At 38.2% G+C, this 24,050-nt stretch overlaps 1 protein-coding gene across 3 annotated transcripts in view; it reads right to left on the bottom strand.

Annotated features, from left to right (window-relative positions):
* Positions 1–6,796: 6,796 nt before the first annotated feature.
* EPHA3 (EPH receptor A3) overlaps positions 6,797–24,050 on the bottom strand; it is a 220,211-nt gene continuing 202,957 nt past the window's right edge. For all 3 annotated transcript variants that reach the window (XM_052704221.1, XM_052704229.1, XM_052704239.1), the window contains 2 exons: positions 12,401–12,556; positions 6,797–10,705 (listed from right to left, as the gene is read on the bottom strand). In XM_052704221.1, coding sequence (XP_052560181.1) covers positions 10,600–10,705; positions 12,401–12,556 — 262 coding nt within the window. In that variant the 3' untranslated portion in view covers positions 6,797–10,599. The remainder of the gene's footprint in view (positions 10,706–12,400; positions 12,557–24,050) is intronic.

The raw sequence follows: 24,050 nt of genomic DNA, 5'->3' as shown, positions 1-24,050 counted from the left end.
CTGTTCACTCTCCACCACCCCCTTGCAGCTGCTTCTTTGGGCTCTCCATCCGTCCCTTCCCCATGGTGGAGCAAAGCCTTTCTGCTGTAGGGAAAGCCCAACACAGCAGTAAAAACGGGGCCTTTGGACAGACCTCTAAGGCCATGGCACTGTGGTGTGAGCTGCCACATGTTGTGTTGGCTAGGACTCACTACCAGCTAGTGGGACCTCGCCTTTAGCTGAGCCAGCCTGCTGGCGTGAGGTGGTGCATCTGATGCAGGAAGATCAAAACAAAAGAAAAACCACCCCAAAAGTAAATGTGTTCTTTTTTTTATACCCTGAGGGGTTGAATATAGTGTGCAAGGTCTAAAAAGAAAAATATGTGCACATTACTCTAAGCTTATAATGGTACAATAAGTCTCATGAGTACTTCTCTGAGCCACAGTTGGACTTTTACAATATGCAGAACACAGTTTTCAGACATTTCATTCTACTTTCTCACAAATGCAAAGCGCTAGGCAATTATAGCAAAGTTGGAAATGCTGCAACCTCAAAATGACACAAGAGTCAACATATTTTTCTTCCAAGAACCTTACGTTCCTAAGCTCTGCAAAGAGATTTATAATGCACTGTTCCCATTGCACATGCAAGACCATGCATAGCATCTCTGGAAAGAGCGGTAACTTTAGCCCTGTGCCCACACTTGGCTAAGGCTAAATTAAGGAAACAGGAACGCTTCCCCTGAGCCTTCTACTTCTGTCTCTGATTTTACTGAGCTCAGTATTTCAGGTACTCAACCAGAATTTTTTTCCTGTCATCCACTCATTGGAAAATTAATCAGTTCTTCATAAACTGCAGGTGAAATTTCTGACAACCCTCCTGAGCTCTATTGGATATTTTTGCTCTGGAAGCAAAGATTTTTCTCTCTATAGTAGTGGCAATCTCTCCCTCAAGAAAAAGTGCTAACATTCAGCCTAAAACAGTAGTTGTATTCCATGCCTCTGTCGAACCAAGCCCATGTTGTATTTATTGGGTAAACATTTTTAAATAGTCTCAGCAACACAGACTAATTCAACTTGTACAACCCTATCATAGCAAACTGGGAATGTTTAACAATGTGATAAGAATAGTTGCTTCCAAAAAAGTCATATCTATTGATAAAATTATAGAAGATGTGATCTGTTTTGAAAGTTTCCTTTTGAACGTGCTTTTAGGAAATATTTGATCAACAATTCATTTGGAACTGTCCACGAAATAACTAGAACACTGAGGACATAGACTAGAAAAGTATCTGATCTGGACTTCATTAAGCTCAGGAAGGAAGTCTTCAAGCTGCTTTTTTCACTAGTTTAGTACAAGACAGAGAACATCACTCTGTTCAAATCAGAATGTTCAAATCTTTTCTCATGGAACAGCATCTGCTATGACCCACAAGATCTTGCTCTTGACACTGGTGAAGTATTTCAACTGTAATTTTACTGCTCCCCTTGCAGGGGCAGAGCAACAAATGAATACAGCCAAAATAACTATATGATGTCATTAGGAGGCCATATAACCAATAGTGATTGCCTGTACTAAAACCCTAAAGAAAAAGATTTTGTCCAAGGGATGAGGGCTTCTATAAAAAGGCAACCAATAGATACCAGCGAAGATTGTCACATCACTAAAGTGAATAAGCTGTGAGAAAAGAACACGATTCTCATGGTATCGCACTTACAATAGTTAAGAACAGATGAGATACATACATTCTGACTGGATTTTTTTTTTTGCTTGCATTTTTTTTTTTGCAGATTTTTCCAAAAACAAACAACAACAAACAAACAAACAACAGTATCATATCACACAAAGAAATTGAGCTAATAAAGCCACTCACATCCCTAACTTTCATATTCCTTACAGCCTAAAGAGCACAGCTGAGTTAACAGAGACCAAAATACTTATCATAGACCTAAGACCCCATTCAGTGGTAGCAGCTTTATGTTACTGAGTAGTAATAAGGCATGGTTAGCATGTGGGTGCAATAAAAACAAACAACCCAACTACCTTTTTTTTTTTTTTTAACTAATGATTGTACTGCAGATAATATATAGAGAGAAGATAGAAACTACAGGAGAAAGATGATAATAAGCTATACTTTTGTACGTGAAGGCCAGCAAAGCTCTGCGATTTCTTCAGCTCTGTACTTCAGGTTGCCTTCCTTCTGTGGTCACTTCCCTGACATGCATAAGCACTAGGAATATAATAAAACCTTGTTACAAGAAACATGCTACTTTGACTTTGCTATGGTCCTCTATATAGCTCATGGGGAGAATGTGCTCGTATGCATGTTCTTAGTGTATTTGTTATATTTGCTTTTACAGCAGAATATGGAACCTATATGAAGTAAATAGCTAACAGGTGAGAAAGAGGCAAAAAGAGTTAAAAAAAGTAATTTCTCTATGGCCCAGCTCCTTTTCTTCTCCAAAATCCACATGGACAATGACAGAATAAAAGATGAGAACAAAGGCAAAGAAAAATGAACTAAGCAATGACAGAAGACGAGAACATCAACCAATGAAACATTTACATGTAAACCTCAGAAAGAGAATTTATTTGTTCATATTGTTTCCTATTTCCATTTGGCTTCTCTGGCAGGTAGCCCAGCGCACCATCAGTTAGAGGAAAGGAAGTTACAGTATCACATTTTTGTAGGGGTTGGATTTTATTGCTTTGCTACTACAATTAGGCAAGTATTAACTCAGTTAATGAGGCATAACTATTAAAAAAGTATATACAATTGGGGATTGTGGATTAGTCCTCCACTAAAGCCCCAAACAAAAACTTTATGAGAGCGAAGGAAAGAGATTAAAAATAGTAAAATAATAAAAGGTGATGCAACTTTAAAGTGGAATGCTAAAAGCAGGGGAATCATTAGTGTTAATTAGCTGACAGCCAGCCTGAGGGGAGGCTGCATGCTTTCTCAGTGATCAAACCTGCTAGCAAATATCCAGCTAGTCATGCAAAAAGCAGCTTGGAGACAAAACAAGAGATGGGGAGGACAACAAGGAACCATTTTCGCTCACCTTTGTGCAGGTGCGATGCCTATTCAGTGTTTAAATTTGAGAGGCACTGCCATTCCCAGTAACCTGGATGTTTGTTTGTTTGTTTATTTTGTCAAAGCATCATCTGTTCCTATTAAAATGATACCATTTTCTAGCTAAATTATTATTCTACCACTCAAAATTGAATGTGTGAAGAAATGTTTACACTGAACATGATTTATAAGGAAAACATTACATGCACATTTAAATGTCTGGTGGGAATCCACAGTCAAACTTGCATGGCAAGTGATTAGGAATGGAAAGCACAGCAAGGCACGCAGCTATCAGGGCAAATGTTGAAATACTGATTTGGTCATCCCCAAGCCTGATTTTTGGGTTCTCTGGCTGGTTGGTCTACAAGCCATGATGGGTATAAGCCATCTACCCATAGGTTTGGGACATGCTTGGTGGCAACATCAGAGGAGGGAGGCACCAACAAAAGTCTGTAGGAGAAAGGAGTGCTTTGGCATGCAAAACGTTTTTGGATCATGCCTATATTTGGGCTACTGAACTGAAGGAAGATGGGAGATCTGAGTGTAATGAAAGGACTACATTAAGGGAGCAACCACCCTGTAAAATTGCTTCAAGCTGGAAACTACACCCAAGGACTCACTCCTACTGTGAACACAGACACAGGAAAATTGGCCTCAGAGCTGCTTATTGAAATCCTTGGCAAGGGTGCTGCACAAAGGTCCAGACTTCCATTTTCTTTTTTAAATTTTTTAATTCAAACTAATTGCTTTTAACACATGTATGTTTTTCCTGGCTTCATCTCAGGGCCTTAAAATTACATTATACTTCAAGCTCACATAAATGCAGTGAGATTAAATACTCAGTTCTCATCCTTGTGGGCTTTGTGCCATGAGGAGAAATTCAGCCTTATGGGGTGAGCTGGCCTAGGGTGAGTGCAACGTTTTGGGGTGAATATCGTGATGCTGCCAAGATAGATGCTGTTTTGGCTGGACTGCTAAAGATGCAGTATTTTCACCTCAGACAAGGCTGCTCAGTAGGCCAGAGGCACATGAACTTTCACAGCGGAGAGGCAGTCTCGATGTACCACAAAGTTTCTTCTGGGAATAACATAGTATTTATTAGAAGTGCAGCCTACAGGCACTTTACATGCATAGGATGATGACATTCGTGTGTGCCTCAGATCTCATGTCTGGCACTTTAGGCCAAGATGTACTTTATCACTGCTGGAACAGTAATTTCATGTATGTTTTGTGGCTTAGTGATGAATCAGCTCCTATACAAGCTTAAAATCTGCTTTCCTATTTCCCCAAATAATAATAATAATTCACAAAATTCTGGTTATTTCATACTCATTTGCACACGTACACTTTAGAAAGGGTATTAATTACAAACCCATGGTGGGTAAACTCAAGTGGGCAACTTTACTAAAGAGATTTAGAAATGAAGCTTTCTAATATTATTATTATTATATTATTATTATTATCTAATAATACTAGGATAAACTGGATGCAAGAGAAGTAGGGATAAAGGATATTTCCCCCTTTATGTCTACAGCAACAGAATAAATTAACAGATTTCTAATGATCCCAGACAGTAGATTTTCACTACGTTCATAAGATCCTTGACTTTATCAGTTTATTTATCACTTTATTTAGCCTCAAAGTCATATAGCAGTGATTTACTATTCTTGTTCAGTCTAATTAAGAACAAATAAAGAAATTTGCTAACCAACCAGATGTTACTACATTTCTTTAATAGTGAATCTGTGTTGCTTGCTTGCTTGCTTGCATGCAAAAGTTCAAGATAGAAGTTGAAATCCTGGGCATGCAGCAAAAAAATTTGCCAATATGTATTTTACTTTTATTTTAGAATTAGAAATTCTCCAAGTCAGAATGATGCTTTCAAATTTTTAGAATCTGTGATTTACTATAGTGAACTTGAAGGGAGGGACTGTACTCTTGGAGAAGTCATGTTGAACTGCATGAGGGAAGAAGGGATTTCAGCTGTCTGCAGAGGAGCAAAGACCACGGTGACATTTAGAAAGGGAAGAGAAGAAGAGCCAGGCAATTAAAGACTAGGTATGCTAGCCTCAATATCCAGAAAGATATCACACAATACATTTCTACATAGTTGCAGGATTACAAGGTCTTAAGAAACCAACTCAGATTTGTCAAGAATAAACAAATCATGTCAAACCAACCTAATTTATTTCTGTGATAGGATAATCTAAAAACTAGTAGATGTGATTTATCTTGTCTTTAGTAAGACTTCTGGTGCTGTCTCCATGACATTCTTATGAGGTAACTGGGGAAATATGGGCTATTATGAAATCGCTGTAATGTGAATGCATAGTGAGCTGAAAAATCTTACTTACTGAGTACTTATCATTTATCAGAACTTTCCTGGCCATCTGAAAAGTCTAACAAAGAAGCCAAGAAAAGGCTGTTCTTCGTGTTTCGTGCTGTTCACAGTTTGCATTAGTAACCAGTATGATAAGCATGTGCCTAGTTATACAATATGTGCATGAAATAAAGCTGAGAAAATTATTTCAAAGAGAAATATTTTTATATTATGAGATTAAAATTCATTTAGAATTACACAAAGAATTGGACTGAAGACTAAAAAAGATCTGAGACCACACGTACAAATGGGGAATTGCTGAACAGGCAGTGGTGGCTTGGAAAGGATCTGAGGAATTACAGAGGCTCAGAAAATGAAGGGAAGTGTGGATATTTATATTAACAGGAGCGGTATATGTAAGACAGCAGAAGTAATTGTCTGATTTCACTTGGCACTGCTTAGGCTTTTACTGGTTTAGATAACTACATCTGGACATCATCCTTAAGAAGGAATGCTAAGTGGAAAAAAGTCACTTTGACATTAAAAAAAAAAAAAAAAAAAAAAAAAAATGTGTATCTATGTTTATGGAACTGATTATCAGCAATTTACACATCCAGATTTGAGCGGTGACATGGTGGTGGGCTGCAACACATTTTCTTGCTCTGCTCCATTCGGTTGAATGTATCCCACTGTTTCAGAACTGGCTGCAGTCACAAATACAATTTTACAATAAATGCAACTCTTATGTAAGCATTAATATCCACTGTGCCCTTCAGGATATAATGCAAACACAGTGTACCAGATCATGCTAAAGGGATAGATGCACGTCAACCTAAAACAACTGCTGATGTGAGACCTATTTGAGACACAAACAGTTTGCACGTAGCATAGATGAGACAGAGCTGCATCCCTGACCTTCAAGTCTATCATCAAAATTCCCTAATTTAAAATGACAGTGTATGTACCCACTGCAGCATAGCATGAGGCATACTGGCATTCAGAAGAAAAGATGGCTGCTTAAAGTTAAGTCAAATTTTTGTCCGTATATTTTGGGTAGCTGCTTTTGGTGATTTTCTCTTCTACTGAAGATACTGAGACAAAACTTACACACTCCAGGATAGATATAGTGTTCCTTGTTTTGTCCTGGCAAGCATCGTAATAAACAAAAACATGCAAAATCATGTATGGTACAGAAAGGCCTGTAACTTCAGTCCTCAAGTAGTTTTAACTGGTTTTGGTGAACATTCATACCATTCGTGTTTTTCTGGGAAAATAATTCCTGAGGTGCAAAGCTGAATTGTATGTCGGCATTTTTAAAGACATTGCATTTCAATGAATCATGGAGAAACTTGGTAGGGACACAACAAAACAGGAGCAAAATATTGTCTAACACAGATACTCAGAGGCAAGAAATGATCATGGGGTTAAACTACTGTAAGTGGTGGGCTTTTTATTTTGTTGAAAATTACATCTTATACTGGATTCAACATAGTTATAAGATGAAAAGAGGTCCACTGGCAAGGGAAGAAAAAATGCAGAAGTTTGGAAATAGTTGACACAACTAAAATAAATGACAACTTTTTCAGTATCCCATAGGCAGGCTGTAATAGACAATGTTTTCCTGTATCCATGGAGAAAGTAAAGTCTTTGACTGATGTAAGACAGTTTAGTACAAATGCTTGTCTGTCTATTTAGAGCCTGCACTACTTATTTCTTTTAACAGATAATATAGGCAATATCTAGCTTTCACTCCGAACCCATGCTTTAACACTCAGAATTTATCCATATTTAATTACAATTTTATCACACTTTTCTAATCAAATAAATTTACTTTGTCTTCCAAGCAATCACCTCAGTATTCCAGTATGTAAAAAATACTTTCATTATGTTTATTATAAAAATATAAATGTTTCCACTACAAATCATTTTACATTAGTAAGAGGCCATCTACAATTGCACAATATATAAACTAAATGAGTAAGTAATGCTTTGAAATACAAGTTAAAGTAAATACATATTGCCAATCAAATCACATCTATACATTGCTTATTGAACGCTAAGTAACAGCACAAAACTAGATATGTTAACAGAAATAAATAAAATGGAAACTATATTTAAAGATACAAACCCAATAATATGGTACGACATTTTATGAGCTGTTGCATTTTGCTTGATGTCAATAATGAATGCAAGTCCTGTACAGGAAGATGGCCACACAAATTCTAGTATCTCTACTCCACAATGAAGAATTGTACACTGCTATGTATACATATGTACACGGGGATAGGGAGTATAGGATGCTTGCAAAAGAGGCCACTTACAGTACAAATCAACATTTGACAGGGAGAAAATATCTAAGTGTAGTTTAGAACACTATACTCCTCATAGCAAAGAAAAGCAAAACTGAGTTGTTTTTTTTTCTCAAGCATCAGTAAGATTTAATTTCTTACGCTGAGCATGCTCAAACAGTGGGCAAGGAACATGACATGGTACTACGAGAAGATTGAGAGTGGTTGGTGCAAAGTTTCTGCTTGTAACCTAAAATTCTATGAACCAGCTCTGTGTTTTCAGGAGCGTTTCGAGATCTATTCCCCCCACCTCAGCCCACTCGTCTCTAATCTCCAGAATGAAGCTGAAGAAAAACATCAGGAGGAACATGTAAAACGCTGCCCCACAAACACATTGTCTGCAAATGGATTTTGGTGAACTTTTAAATTCACCAGCAGTGTCTGACAGAGCAATCTCAAACTGAACAAAAGAAAGATTCTGGATGAACTAAGCAACTAAAAATATAGCTTTTGTATTTAGCATGCTGTATTTCACAATAGATTGTAGTACATAAGAAGTGTTTTTGCATCATAAGTGCTTCCTTTTCATTTTTTCTTCCACTTTTCAATTTTTATTTTGACTTACTTTAAAAGTCCTTAATTTTTTCTTTCAGAAGACATTCTCATCCTGTGAGTGCATTTCAAATGCAATCCTTTACAGCATGTTCATTACCCCTAACTCTCCTTCTATTTATTAATGTGTAATAAACACTGTTGCTCTGCATCTGAAATGTCTTGGACCCAATAAAAACAATTTGGAAACTGATTCAGCCACACAAATCCCAAGAATTGATTATTTCCCCTCATATTTATGCACCCTGTGCTACAAGGAGCTTCAAAAACCAGACCAACACTGCAAAGAAAGGATAACAAACTTGACTGCACAGCAGAAAGTGGCATGCTATGCACCCAACTGCCTCTTACAGTCTTGGACTGCCAATGACTCACTGTTACTCATTAGAATCAGGTTTAAGTTTAAAAACGGCAAGTTGGAAATCCAAGGGGGCACGAAGAAACTGGCCTGTATGCAGCACTAGAAATGCCTCACACAGTGACTTAAACACCTCATTTTCAGAGGAAAGAGCTGTGTCTGTTCAGAACTAGGATTAACATAATCAGGAGCTTAAGAGCTCACTTATGGGAAGATGCTGAAGATGTAGGAAGACTCAAATCCCCTCCTTTACGTTCCTTTTTCTACTGAAAAATGTGAATGGTCTCCTAAAGATAGGCTCCCTTCTGATTTCTTTCAAGGGACCAAGCACTGCTTCTAAAGCAGTACAGCTGGCTTTACCCCAACTCACCTTGCAGAAGGAAGAACCATTCCTAAATGGATGGAGCCCGGTGGTTTTGGTTACACTGGGACATCTACCAAAGCACACCCTTGCGAGTGCTGTGTTTTCTGGACTCTCACATTGCCACACAACTAATCAGTTCTGTCAAGACTGAGGTGGCTGCAGCCATGTGGAGTGGCAAACACAGGTGCCCATGGAACCTGAATCAAAAAGCAAGGCTCCTGAAGAATGACAGCATCTGGACAGAGGTCTTCTAGATCAGAATTAGGCAAAATGACAAGCCAAACTCCCACTGCAGAAGCTTAAATCATCTTCTTCAACTATCCTTGGCTGCCGACATGGTAGTACAACTCCCAGTTACCAGCACTGGGAGCAGAGCCCATGAGATGGAAGACAGTAATGCATAATTCCTCAACAAGCTAAAAAAGCACTCTCAGATCATGCAGGATACACTCTTACAATTCCTAGGTAATTCTCCCACCTGAACAGCATCTGAAGACAGCAGACCTTTGTGACATGAAATCAGGCCTTTGGAAAGCAAAGGAAATACATATGGTTGGCCAGGCCAGGTACTGATTTGGAGATCAATGGGCATGCAATTCCACCAGAATTCAAGCCCAGATTTAAATATCACTCACTTGCAAAGGAAAGAAATCTCAGCAAGTCCCAATGCTTTGCCTAGGGTCGGAGCTACAAAAAAGACATTTCTTTCCTTCTGTACTTTGTATATGACGTTGTGAGTATAAAATAATCAACTAATTAACCCTCACAATTTCTCAGGTTAAACCAATGAAGTATTGATAATATTTGGCACTTGTCAATAATGCAGCCAGGTTAAGGTATTTAAGCATAAATATAAACAATAATGGTAAAAAAAAACAAAAACAAAAACAAAAAACAAAAAGCAAAAAACAAGAAAGGAAATAAATAAGTCTTTTAAGAATTAAGACTTTTTTTTTCTATTTAAATGAACACAATTAGGTAAACTAACACAATGGTGAAAATCTTTTGCCAACTAACCCAGTCACTACAAATTTTATTTCTGTATTCCTTTCTGAAGTTCAAACAGCATGTTACAACGACATTATAGTAAATATGGCCAGACAGATTGTGAGGTATAGTCCTCTATTTTCCTTGCTTTTAAAGAAATAAAATACCTGTTACAGATCTCTTCTGTATAAAAATACTGTAAGTCTTTCTTTCTTCTTGTTTGCTGTATAGATCAAATACGCAGCTTTTATGTCCTTGGGTTTTTCATGTTATTCAGTCACTTAATATTCAAATGGCTCTAGGTTTTAGTATCACTGCTTTTTACTCGGAAGGATTTTTTACATTTTTTTTTTTTTTCTTTTGAAATTTACTATCTGCATTAACAGTCAGTTAAGAGCACCCACCCTTCAGGATTAACAGATACAAAACAAGTTCGCTCCTATTTTTAAGGCATTTATACTCAGTATTTGAGTGTCTCAGTGGGTTTGAAATTTCAATCGTTATGTTTCCAAAACTGCTGCAAAGAACTCCTTTAAACTGTGCCATTTATCAGCCATTGTTTTTGCTCTTTGATGCGACTTTTCTTTTTTCTGTCCTCAGCAACATCATTTTGGTACCTTACACAGGAACAGGGCTGTTCTTCGTATGAGTTTCTAGAGTTTTGATACTGCTAACAATCTTCTTTTGAGGCCCCACAACTGTAACACCAATTTTCTTCATGTCACTGGAAAAAAGAGAATATAAACTAGGTGAGTCAGCATCCTGCCTCTCTGCTTCCTAGAGCTGACGTGAGCAGAGACCAATCAACTCGCTCATCTTATACTGATGCACTGGATGAGCCTCCAGGTACAGAAATGCTGTTGAAACACAAATCCTGGTATGAATAATACTAAGAGCCATTGTTTGAAGACAGCAGGAGGCTGCAAAAAATTGTAAAAACTCATTTAGCCCTGCTGTGCTTGCATACCTGCAAGAATGGACAATGAAGTAGTGTTTGCCAGTGGTGTACACACAGGGGGCTACTTCTGGGCCAGCTGCAATCTTAAGCCCCTCTACCATCCCCCTATCAACATGATTATTCTTCCTGACCAGTGGACATTTTGACTTTATGTGCCAAGCCTTCTGAACAGTTTCTCATCCTCAGAATAAGCACCATGTCTAAGCTTCCTGTGTCTACTGCTGTTATCACTCCTTATTTCTTCAGGCAGCTCATTCTCTTTGTTCATTGTGCAATATAGAAACAGTTTAATGCTTGCCAAGGGCTCATTAAACAGTTGTTCACAGGAAACTGGGCATTCCTGGAGGATTTCTGCACTGTCCCCAAAGGGTAATTGTCATAAAAACCCATTATCAGCCTTTTTATAGTTGCAATAATACACTAATTAACAGCATTGATGTGTTTAATTATCAGCCCTGCAGCTGTTGGCTACTTCTTCATAACTGGTCTTGTATCCAGTGAGCCCAATGGGGAGTCAAGATTTTCTTATACAGTAAGTTCATAACTGTACTTGATCCTTTTCAGGTGCAAAGAGAACACCACCATATTCTTCCTTGTCACACTACATTTTAATGTATGAACTTTCAAGTTTTAAACTTTCAAGCTTATACTGATTAATTGTCAAAATGGAAGGCAGGAGGGAGTTTGCCCTCTAAATAATTATTTATAAAATCATAGAATCATAGAACGGCTGGTTGAAAAGGACCACTCTGATCATCTAGTTTCAACCCCCTGCTATGTGCAGGGTCACCAACCACCAGACCAGGCTGCCCAGAGTCACATCCAGCCTGGCCTTGAATGCCTCCAGGGATGGGGCATCCACAATCTCCTTGGGCAACCTGTTCCAGTGCATCACCACCCTCTGTGTGAAGAATTTCCTCCTAATATCTAACCTAAACCTCCCCTCTCTTAGTTTAAAATCATTACCCCTTGTCCTGTCACTATCAACCCACGCAACCATTATTAGCATACTGGAGAAAAGCAGTTACATAGTACTTGCTCTTTGGCACCTGGGTTGATGGAATATGGGATGTGCAAAAAAGGAAAAGATTGGCACACCTGACAGCTGTGGGGAAGCCACAGATAAAGGCAGATTATAAACAAGTACAAAACAACTACTAAAGTGTGACTGAAGGTAACAAATGCTCTTATACCAAACAATGCACAGTGCTGCCATACCTAAAGAAACTGAAATTTCCTCTACATTAGTGAGAAAGAGTTATGAAAAAGGTTTCAGGTTTTCTGCATGTGTATTACAACTACTACAGTAACTTACTTTTTTTTTTTCTATTAAACATTATATTATTTTAGCTTAAAAAAAAAAAAAAAAAAGGAAGCTGAATATTAAAATGCTACCCTTATGCTAAAACATGAACCCCCAACTCTAACCAGTGATGAAGGGCTGAGATTATTTCAACTTACTCTGTGGAAATCTTGGCTATTGTATCACAGGAACTGTACTCCACACCAGTGAAAATGCCTTTGCACTGTCCTGTTCGAAAACCATTGAGCCAATCACCTGTTGTGCGGAAAGCTGAAATGTCAATGTTACTTTGGTCCAGGAGAAGGTTTGATGGCCTGAAATGAAGAAGAATATGGTGAAAGTTGTGGATCAGACATGAATATCGATTCATTTTGTGTCTAAAGTTATCATTCGCATCACTAGGAGCTCCCAGGCTACATGCAGGTTTTTGCTCATCTGCAGAATTTATCTGCCACTGAGGCCAAATGTATTCACACTGACAGCTTTGACAAACACTATGCAGTCACCTTGCTTAAGAGCTCCAGCTTCTCAAACCCTGATTTTACATCACTGGTACATCACAAATTCATAGAGTACAATATTATACTACAGTTTAATGTGTTAAAGTATTAGCAAAGACAAGCCTAATTTAGATTATATTTATGTGATTGACCTAGTCACAAACAATATACTAGTCACTACAACAATGCACACTCTAAACATCAAGTTCAGCATTTTGGCAGAAGTTACACATATCAAATATTCATAGTATTGCAGCCCTCCAAAAACTCCTAGGTGGTGCTAAAAAGGTAGAGGCATATAAAATAAGACACTAGTGGCATACAAATGTCATCAAATCTAAAAATCAGATGTAAGTGAATTGCCAGACAAATGCAACCATATGAGACTTGTATTCCGCAGTTTGCAATTTGAGATCGTGCTCATCTTAAAGCTGAAACTTGCATAAGAATATCATATAAATAATCTGAAAGTGTGAATTGAATCATCTCCTGCCTTTGAATTAAGGTTGGTGCTTATGAAGGATGCTGAACTGAACTGATTTGCTTCCACATTCATTACTTGGAAAACAACTAAAAAATCAGTGTGAAACAAAATCAAATCAAGGAATCAAACACAAAACTCATCTCCATGTTCCCTTGCCCACTTAAGCCATTTTCCGTAAGTATCATGCTACCTAGAAGCTACCGAGATGAAATCATCCTTTTGAAAATAAAATAAAGATGAATATATATGAACATAATTATAATATATATGAATATTAATTGTATGTGAATATATAATTTTTTCAACAAGGAAGAATTAAGGTAGGTGAATCTGAAAGTTGGATATTGCATATGGTGCAAGAGTTGCTCTTAAATTGATCTAGAATTTTTTTTTTTTCTGTCTGGTAAGAGGAATCCTGTTTTCACAGTTTTGAGAATATACTACTTCTTTGAAGGCATCAAGGTTTAAAATCAGCTAGCTTTCTGAACCGCTTGTAGCAGCCCACAGATAAACAAATGCATTTCCAAGCAGAGGATTTGTCCGCTCGGAAAAAGGCCTTCCAGGAAGGCAGCTGGCATGACACACCCAGCTCTTGTACTCAGCAATCAATCAGTCTTCACTGACCTGCTCTCTTCCTGGTCATGTAGGAAGCTCCCGAAACACAATTTCTACAAGATACCTCACTAACTCCAATTGCCTTTCTCTCCCAGTGCTAATTAGGGCAATAGTGGCTTACTCAACTAGTCAGACGTTATTAATCAACTGTATTTCTACAATTTTTCCTCCAGTTAAAAGTATATGCCCATACCATACATCTTTTTAGCATGCATATCATTTTAAGATAAGTACCTTATGGGTGTCTGCCTCAGGCCTAAACCTAAGCATGTGTTTGGCTGTGATTTCAGGATGGTGATATTCAGGGGCATAGGAGGCTTACTCAGAGGTCATCTAAAGCAGTTCTCTCTGCAACTTTACAGCCTATTGGTACCCTAGTTGTTATTGTTGTTTTTGTTTGTATGTTTGTTTGTTTGTTTTCCTAGAGATTTCAATGAACATCATCTGAAATATAATTTGACAACAACAGCTAAATCCATCTGAAATTACTTCTGTCACTGGAAAAATGAGAGGTGATTAGGCTAACATGATCAGTTGAAGATTGTAATGGCACAGTGTAATGTGTAGGTTACAGTTACTGTTACTAGAGAACTGATCGGGACTTCAAAATACCCTCTTCACTCACCACCAAAGCCATCTTTCAGCACTGGAAGAAAGACAGAGTTTGTAAAGGGCCCTAGAGAAAACCAAATGTTCGAACACCAATAAATTTAAACTCCCTTACAAAGCCTAGATAATCCAAACAGAACTTTTCAATCCTAAACCATGTTCTTACTAAGTTCCACCAAGATCAGTAACTCTGGAATAACCTACTCATGCAGTCGATCTGCCATGCGTTTGGATCAAGAAATACCACATCAGTAACACCTAGACTTTTACCTTTCACCTTGGATGAATCATGGAACTGTAGAAACACCAAAGTTTGAAAAGACCTCCAAGATCATCCAGCTCAACCACCCGTCACCAATATTTCCTACTAAACCATGTCTCTCAGTACAACATCTAACATTTCTTGAACATCTCCAGGGACAGTGACTCCACCACCTCCTGGGACAGCCCATTCTAGTGCCTGACTCCTCTCTCAGACAAGAAAAAAACAGTGCAGCTTTGCAATACAGCAGTTATGGAAATTGGATTCATATAAAACAGCACCTTTATTCTTGACATTACGCCAATCCTTTTCAATCAGCTGAATTCTTTCAAGACCAGGAAATGATTTTAATATTTTCTTCCATTCTGGGATGAGAGGACACACCTGAAGAGCTTATCAGAAGCTTGAAAATCTTAACTTGCAAATCACAACTTGTCATACACTTCGGCAGATTGAGCACCAATATTCAGCAGGACTCTGGGCAGGGATGCAGCTGCTCAAGCACTATTGTTCGCTTTCTTTTGTCTGGATCCCAGTCAGGACATGCTCTGCTGCCTCTGCAAGGGACTCTGGAGGTGTCACTGACTTCAGATGCAGACCTCATTCCCACTGGGAAGAGACATGGTGACAGAAGACACCAGAAGCGTGCTCTGGTTGAAACAGACTGCAGCTTAAGGCCCAGGTGGGAAAATCAAGCCCAAGATATTTTTATCCAGTAGCTGTACAGCCTGAATCTCCTCAACTACTGTTTGTCCCACAAAGAGCCAATATTTTTTATTTATAGTTTTCTGGGTACAGTGTCTGGTATCCCAAGACATTTATTAAGAGTATTTATGAAGTGTATCTAATGATGAAACACGGAGATTTTTTTCCAGCCTAGTACATCTTTTCAACTTCAATCTATTAAAACAAGGACTGACTCAAGAATCACTAATGAAAAAAAAAAAAGAAAAAAAAAAAAAGAAAAAAAGCATAAACAAGCTGAGATAGAACAGTTCTCCAGGATTAGGAATTAGAGTGGCCTGCAAGAGCTTTTATGTTTATTACTTGGATCAAAGTATCATCAGGACAAAAAATATGACCTAATTTTAATGTAAGTGACCTCAGAATAACCAGTACTGTAAAGTATCATTTTTCTCCTTGTAGGATTCCAAACCAAAATTAGTTACTTTCCTCCTCAGAGAGGACATCTGGATAGTTTATCAATGAACTGGAATTTGTCTCACAGCAAAGAGCCTGTGATGTCTCCTCGCATGCACCAAGGGAAACCTGGGCTTTCAGAGCATCTGCATGCATTGACGTTTTTTTCCCCCCTGACCCAGCCCCTAGACAGAAGGTCTGAACATGAAATTTATGGCCTGGGTGATGTGGGCCATGAGCTCACACTTTACCAGACAAATTAGATGGGTTGCAATCCGTGCAGCTGTAAACGACGTCCTGCAGGGTTCCACCTGATCTTTTACAGCTTTTCATAAATCAGTACCTACTAGCTTCAGAAGAGAGTCATTAAAAAGAAATCATGGAAATTACATGTTTGCTCAGGGGAAGTGAAATAGAACATTTCCCTCTGTCTTGTTTTTTAATTCCTCCCTCTTTGAAAAAAATAAAAAGAAAAATATCTTTTTATTTTGTTTCTTTGACCAACCATGATACCCCATTGCATTATCTGTCAACAGAGCAGGACAGGAAGACTTTTATCCTGTCTGTCTTGACTGCGTGCCTGTCTATAGAGCTGTATTTACTGACGTGTGGTACCCCTGACAAAAGTCAGTCAGACGTAGGTTAGAGAGACAAATTTAACAGTGAGATGCCAGTTACAAAATGCCCTGCTGCTGAAAGCATTCTCTGGATGTGCCCATTATGTAAACAGCTGGAATTAACCTCTGAGTCATCCGCAGCAGCAAGGAGAGCTACAGTTTGTTATCATTAGCACAGGTTTTTGTCACAACATGAGGAAATGTTTGTTGCATCATGTAACAGTGACAAAGACTGCAGAAAACCACATTAGAAACTCTTCTGATCCAGCACAATCACCTTGTCTCTGCTCGGCTGTTGTCTGGTGAGAAAAGGATGATTGAAAACTTTAGGAACCAAGATAAATAAAAATCAAATGACCAATGACTTCTTCTGCACAAAGGGTGGCACTCTGCAAATGCAGAGTGGAGATCTGCACACAGGATCTTAGACTTCCTCTTGCAGTAGCCTATCTCTTCCTCCAAAAACCATAACCAACCTATAGTTTTTAAATCTGGACTTCCTCTTCCACAGTCAGATTCATTTAAAGTGGGAACTATATAGAAAACAAAGTAATTTCCGGTGGCAAGCTTTAGTTAATTATAAACTGGTTTTGTAAAGTCAAATTGCTCCCTGGGAGGAAATCAGGCCTGGTTTAAACACAAATGCCATGTGTTTTATAATTATGGTAAGCTGAAATGCAGAATTCTGGTCTAACAAGGACATTTCAATATTTCAGCAACAGCAGCAAAAAAAAAAAAAAAAAAAAGAAAAAAAAAAAAGAAAAAAAAAAAGAAAAAAAAAAGAAGAAAAAGAACAACTAGCATACAGAGCAGACTGTAGTTTTATCTTCTACAACAAACAGAATTGTAGGTACGCTAGTGTGACAACAGGAGATTAGAAAATAAATGACATACCAAGGAGAAGTAGAGACCTTGTATTTACTTGGTTGTCCCTGGACCTTAAAGGTAAGAATCCTTGGAGTTCAGCCCTACCACTTCATGCACATTTTTAAAGTACTCTTAGCAAAAATTGCAACTTAGACACGAAAATAATTTGCTTTACCCAGGGGGCTTCACATCACATTTGCACAAGTCTGACAGTAAGCAGGTTGTGACTCTTCTTTGAAGTCAAAGGAGAGATGGAGGAATAAAGAGGAGTAAAACAAATAATCATCAGGGAAAAGAATGCTGATCAGTTAGCCTGCTGGCTTGTAGCAGAATGATGCATCTCTCTACATGTCACACAGGAATTATTTTCTAGCTCCATATTGTCCACTGGCAAAAAAGCTGCCATAGCTTCCTCTAGGATAAGCAGGACATAAAATTTCAGCTTCCCCAGATGTCAGCCCTCCAATTTCTCATGGTCCTTTGTCTGCCCCTCAGAAAAATGGTTTTAAGGAGTTTCCATCTTTTCAGCATCTGGTGAGGGTAATAAATCTGAAGCCTGTATGTATCAGTACTCCCCATTTCACCTTCTCCTCACCAAAATCAGTGAAGACAGTGAAGGCAAAAACACCAGCGTATTACTGAGATATCTTTCTCATAATATAGCCTAAGCTGTGCTTTTAAGCAGGAGAAGTAACATCCCGTGGCCATTTCCTGGTATTCATACAGGACCCTTGACAACAACCAGTCATTATTGTTTGGATAGTCTATGGGCTCTTTAGTAGATGGAGAGAAAAATGCCTTAGAGAGCTTTTAAAATGCTTTTCTCGCTCTTTGTATCTACCATTTGCTTTATATGACTTGCCCTTGTATCTCCCATTTGGCTGCAGTGTGAATTTTGACAGACATCCTCTACAGCACTCATCGGGTCAGGCCGTGGCTTGGTGCGGTTCCTTTCTCCAGCACTTCCAGTGCAGTACTGCCATTAACACTAACAAGAGCTTCACGCTGTATCAAGCTGAGAACCACAGAGAAAATCCCACAGAAGCACAAATGACAGCAAATACTCAAAATACAGCCCCACACTAATCCATCCACATTTAAATTCTAACTACATAACTCAGTCTACTGCAAACTCGTGTCTGAGTTTCATCAGTATTGTTGATAGAAGTGTGAAAGTGCAAATAGATGTCTTTCTGTATATGTTAACAGCGAGCCCTCACAATTTTTAATTCTGAAGGAACAGTGGTTCATTTATATCTACCTCAGGCATGATATTAATGACTACCGGAAAAAAAAGTCAGGTGAAAATAGTTTCTCTTTCTCTAGCATGCTAATTCACTGAAGTTCCTGAAAGTGTCTTCATTTTAATGCCTGAATTCCAGACACAACCCGAATTGTGATTAGACAAAGCAAGAACTGTTTACCAGAATCTGTTGCATTTCTGTGTGATTTGTGAAGTTTCCCACATCCATAAAGTCTGTATTTGCTGTTTAACAGTCATTTGAAAGAGAGCTAGCACACTGGGGTTACACTGTTTGGATTCTTTTAGAGCAGACAGCCTCATTTTTAGGTCACAGCTTATATTGCTGCTGTCTTTCGAGTGGAGCTTAAAATTCAAGTGTGGGCTGAATGCTGTTATACAGCATTTGGCCAGACCCCTGTTGATTACACCTGGGCAAGCACAGAAGCTAAACCCTCTCTGAAATGGTCCAAGCAAAACCGACAGCTCCTTCCTTCAGACTGAACGTTCCTAAAGGGAAGAAGCAAGCTGCCATTATTGCAGCAGGTCAGAGATACATTTCAAGCATTGAAACCATCTGAACAGAATGGCAGAAAAGGGAACTTTTAAACAAAAAGTTCAGCCAATGCAAATTGACTAAATTTTTGTTTTGACCTGCTTGCCGTTCCAACGGAGTTCAATTTTTGCAAAGAACCTGTCAAGCTAGTAGAGACTCTCTACAGAATCATCAGATTTCAAGTGGAACTGAGCTTTGTGAAAAATAAACTTGAAATTTTTAACAGCAAATGATGGCTCTGGTTGACTGAGAGCAAACATTATACTTTGTCTCAGCAAGAACACCAACAACGAGGGCCACCAAAGACGATCTTGCAATCAACTACTCACAAATAACAAGTAGGCCAAAAACTGCCCAAGGAAATTACTCCAGTTAATAACTCAAGCAAGACCTCAAATTCAAGAAAATCAGGGTAAGGCCGTAAACAACTTGTTAACACACGAAAGTATAGATGAGGAATCATTCGTGCACATTTTCCAACAATTTTGGGTTTTCATCAGGATGACCAGCTGTCCCTGACCCCTTACATTTCCTGGACTATATTGAAAGAATTTCAACTATGCTTTTTCTGAAAATGGCAAGCTTTCTTGTATTTTTCTTTTTAGCCTGAGATACAACAGTAATAGCAGAACTCATATTTTAAATACAGAACTCCTAATGTGTACCATACATGAAAGCAAACCTGCCTACTAGGCTGAAGTGCAAACAGAAATAGTGCATTTATTGTTGGTTGCTTATTATTATTATTCTTTTTCTAAGCAGTTACAGAGCATTTATGGAATACTGAAAAATATAAACTTTGTGTATAGATGAAAACTTCCCCTCATCACAGAATCGAAACCTGGAAATTAAAGTAGGATGTGAAGTCTGTATAATAGTATAGAATATGTAGTAGTATGCTTCTGTGCCCCTGAGCAATGGCTAGTTTCTTCTTGTTCTCAATCAAGGCAACGCAGTTCTACGGCCAAGGCTCTACATGTGTTATAATGTACACATTTCCAGAGCCTCCAATTATATTTTAAAAGCTTTCAAATACAAAGAATAATTTCTAGTTGTGTATTATTATTTTAAAGCAAGAATAACCAACCTTTATGAAGTACCTCTGGATTGAGTTCTGTATTGTGGAAATTTCAAGTTCTACCTATGAAAAAGTTGCACAGTAACACAGATAATGGTCTTCAGTTTGAAATTATAATAAATATAATTTAAACATCTTTTTTATTTTGAGAGTGGTGTGATTTCTTTAAAAGTCTGCTTTCTTATCCGTATTTTAGACTCAGCTTTCCACATTATATGTCTATTTTGATATTCTTTAATAAGCTGCAAATTAAAGGCAGACTTCTGCACATATTGTAATAAGTAACATTTAATATGGTATCTGGAGCATACTAATGGATTAATGCATTTGGATTTACAAAATAAAACTTTGCTTCAGAAGACTCCACGCGCAAGAACAAAGATTGAGACTTTGAATCCTTCGAAAGTCTCTGAAACCCAGAGACTGACAGGAAGTTAGTGAGGTTGGCTGATGCCACAAGCAGTGCTTGGGAGGCAGAGAGGAGTCTGCAAAGTTCGAGTCAGATTTACATCCTGTCTCTGCTGATGAAATTAGATAGCTTTACTGAAGCTCGATGGCTCTGCTGAACTATCTTTGTCCTTTTCATTTAAGTAACACCTTTTTCTTCAAAGATCTGGGGCAAATTTGCTGATTAATCCTCTGGTGCAGAAGGTACTTTAAATTTTCTGATAGATAGGAATAGGACCTGAAATAGATGATGTTTTGATATTTTTCAGAATAAAGTGAGGACTAATTGCTTCTGCAAGCCATCTGATAGCAGCATTTCCAAATTGGAAAACAGTTTCATGAATATATTTCAAATCATACTGCTGGCATTTCAGTGGACAAAATTCACCAGATTCTAAGTAGTAAGAAATGATAATTACTTTCTGTAGTAAATGTTTGAGCTAGATATGAACTCCTCCAAATGCACAAAGCTAAATAAGTCACATGTTTTTAGTGAAAATCTCATGAAAACAACAACAAAAAAATATCAGCTGCTAAACTGTCAGCAGCATCTCACAAAATAATTATACTTTTTAGAAAACCATCAATTCTCCATTTTCTGCACTTAATATGATGCAAACCCTTGCCATTCTTGCTCTTAAATACAGCTATTATAACACTAAAACACACATAAAATGTCTACAGAGTGCTTAGTAAATATCCTGATTTCTCAGGGCTTTTCCTCCCAGTGTTTGTAAAATTATTTATTTCCTCCTGTCCTAAATATACAGAAGCAAATTAATTATATGTTTGCATGGATTCCTTCCCAGTTTTAAAAGAAAGCACAGATCTGATAGAAATTCAGAATTTCTGAAAATCATTTTCAATTTTTTTTTCCCAAATGATTTCTTGGCAGGGCCATGGACTAACTTGGTTATTCCTGTTTTATCTGGCTCCTAAAGACTAAGTGACTTCAGCTGTACCTGCATCACAGATGTGAGGGTACTCAGCACCACGTTCACTGTTGCAGCTAGAGGAAGACTGCCACAGTACATGGGCTGTCTTAACCCTGTATCACAACACTTATGCCTAAATGTCACACAGTCTTTCAACAACATTATTCATTTTGGGCACAGAAATTCTTTAAATATATTTCTAATTAAACATAATGTTTTAAATATCTTTTTCAAATGGTTGTGGTGAGGTTCACATACAGTTACACTGCAACCCTTCAGCCATTGTAAATATGTAAATATAGGAGAAGTGTTCTTTCTGAAACAAACCAGACAAAATAAGTGAAAAAAATTGAAACAGATAAAGACACCAAAAAGCAGCATATACAAAATATTTTCAGTTGTGTGACTCTTGGGTTATGTTTTTTTCTACACAAATAAATAAAAATGCGATCCCTTATAGATGATAGCTTTATAACTGGTTAGCAGGTGAGTGAAGTGACTCTGTCTCTTTATTCAAGTTGGAAAACTTTCCATCTGCTTTGTATCTACATGAAATGTTCACAAATGTGAAGTAATACACAGTGGACTGAAAAGATAATAAGCTCAAGAAAAAAAATAATAAAACTGATCAAAATTGGAGGAACTATGAACTCACTTCCATCCTAAAGGTATCCAAACAACCTAAAGACTCTTATAAAAATGAACATAATGCTTAGAAAACAAGAAAGAACAGCAAGACATAAATCAAATACAAATATCATGCGGTTATGCCTTAGGAAACTGCATGACTTGTGCAACTCTGTGTGCACCACATTCTGCTTCTATGGCTCTTTACAGAGCTGGATAATTCAAGGCAGGCTGAGGGACACAAAACACCGATGTGTCCAGTGCAGGCCTTGTTTAAAAGAACTCAAGGTGGCCACCTAATTAAAAGGACAAGAAAGCAATCAGCTATAGTCTGTATTTTCCAAGGAATAGGAAAGGAATTCTCGAGTGAATTAGAGATAAAACATGACGTGAGGAAAGGTATCATGAAACAGTTGCTACAGTGAGACTACAAAAAGCTTTTGTTGAAGCGAGGTTCACAAGCACGTAGCGAGGTCTGCAAAGAGACGATCAATAAGGATAAAAACTTCCCCCAAGGTACCAAGAAATTATTAGATGTCATGGAGTGGCCAGAAGGGATAGAAAACTGAAAGGGAATACAGAAGTGAAGGTTTTGACTCCTCTCCTGTATTCCTATGAGATATTACTATAAAATGTGCTGGGGATACGGAATCAGACACAGAGCTGAGCACATCCTTCAGGTGCAGTCAGTTAAAAGCAGCATACTAGAGGGCAGGGATATCCTGTGCACCTCCAGAAATGTGTTTTCAAATAGGATACAACATCACTGTAACTGCTTTAAGCACCAACTTGAAAATATGCAAGAAGAGACTTGCTTTGCATCTGCAGCAGACATCATCAGGTTAAACAATTTTCCTGACCAAATACATTTTGAACACTTAAGAACATATGTTACGCATAAAGCTCTACCATTCTACCAGTAGCAGCATAGACATGGGTAGAAGAGGGACCTCCATAATTTAGATTAATTGCTTACTGTGGGTGTGGAGAGAGGTGCAGTAGGAGTACTACAGACTCAAATAACTATTGAGAGCAGCCATTAGCACTGATGTAATCCCCTGGGAACTAGTTCACCCTGTGTGTCCCCTACAGCCAGGCCTGTTCCTGCCCAGTTGCTGGCAGTGACATGAGATTGGCACAGATCATAGGCTGCAGACTTAGATGGAAAGATTATGGGTCACAAATACCCTGAATGGCACCATGCAGCTTCCCAGAGGCTAGGAGCTTGGGCTGGCCCAGGGCCTGAAGCAGAGTCCCACTACAGCGTCTGTCACCAGCCAGTGAGGTGCTGCAGAGGAGGAGAGGGGCTCAGCTGCTTGGAAAAGCAAGAATGCAGTGCTCCACTGCAGTACTCTGAATGTGGGCTTCAGTAGAGGATATCAGCTTCTACTTGCTCTGAAGTGGAAGCTGGAAATGACAGCTAACACTGTTTTCCACTCTGCTGTGGTTCATCTGCCTCAGTGGGAGGACAATAAACAGGGAACAGGTATCACTTTCTACAATCAAAACCCCAAACCAAAATATGATAGTTATGATTCCCTATTTGGAGTCTATTTTATACAGATACACTAAAGTGGTCTCTTCTAACCTAGCAGACCACTTTAGTGTATTTGTATAAAACAGATGCTTGCATCAACCATTTACCAAATGAGGTTGCAGGATGATTAGAATAAATCTGCTTCATGGAGAAGATAATGCTTTAAAAAGCTTGCTTTTTTTTTTTTTTTTTCCCTAACCAGTCACCCAGCAGGTAGTAGAAATAGCCACTCTGGTAGGCGTGCTGATTTAATGTACGTTAGATGCTCACCAATTAAATCATGAAATGTAGTTA

Source organism: Tympanuchus pallidicinctus, unplaced genomic scaffold (genome assembly GCF_026119805.1).
Source record: "Tympanuchus pallidicinctus isolate F22 unplaced genomic scaffold, pur_lepc_1.0 scaffold10, whole genome shotgun sequence".
Lineage (NCBI taxonomy): Eukaryota > Metazoa > Chordata > Aves > Galliformes > Phasianidae > Tympanuchus > Tympanuchus pallidicinctus.
Note: the sequence above shows the minus strand (reverse complement) of the source record. Positions and strands in the feature narration are given on the sequence as shown.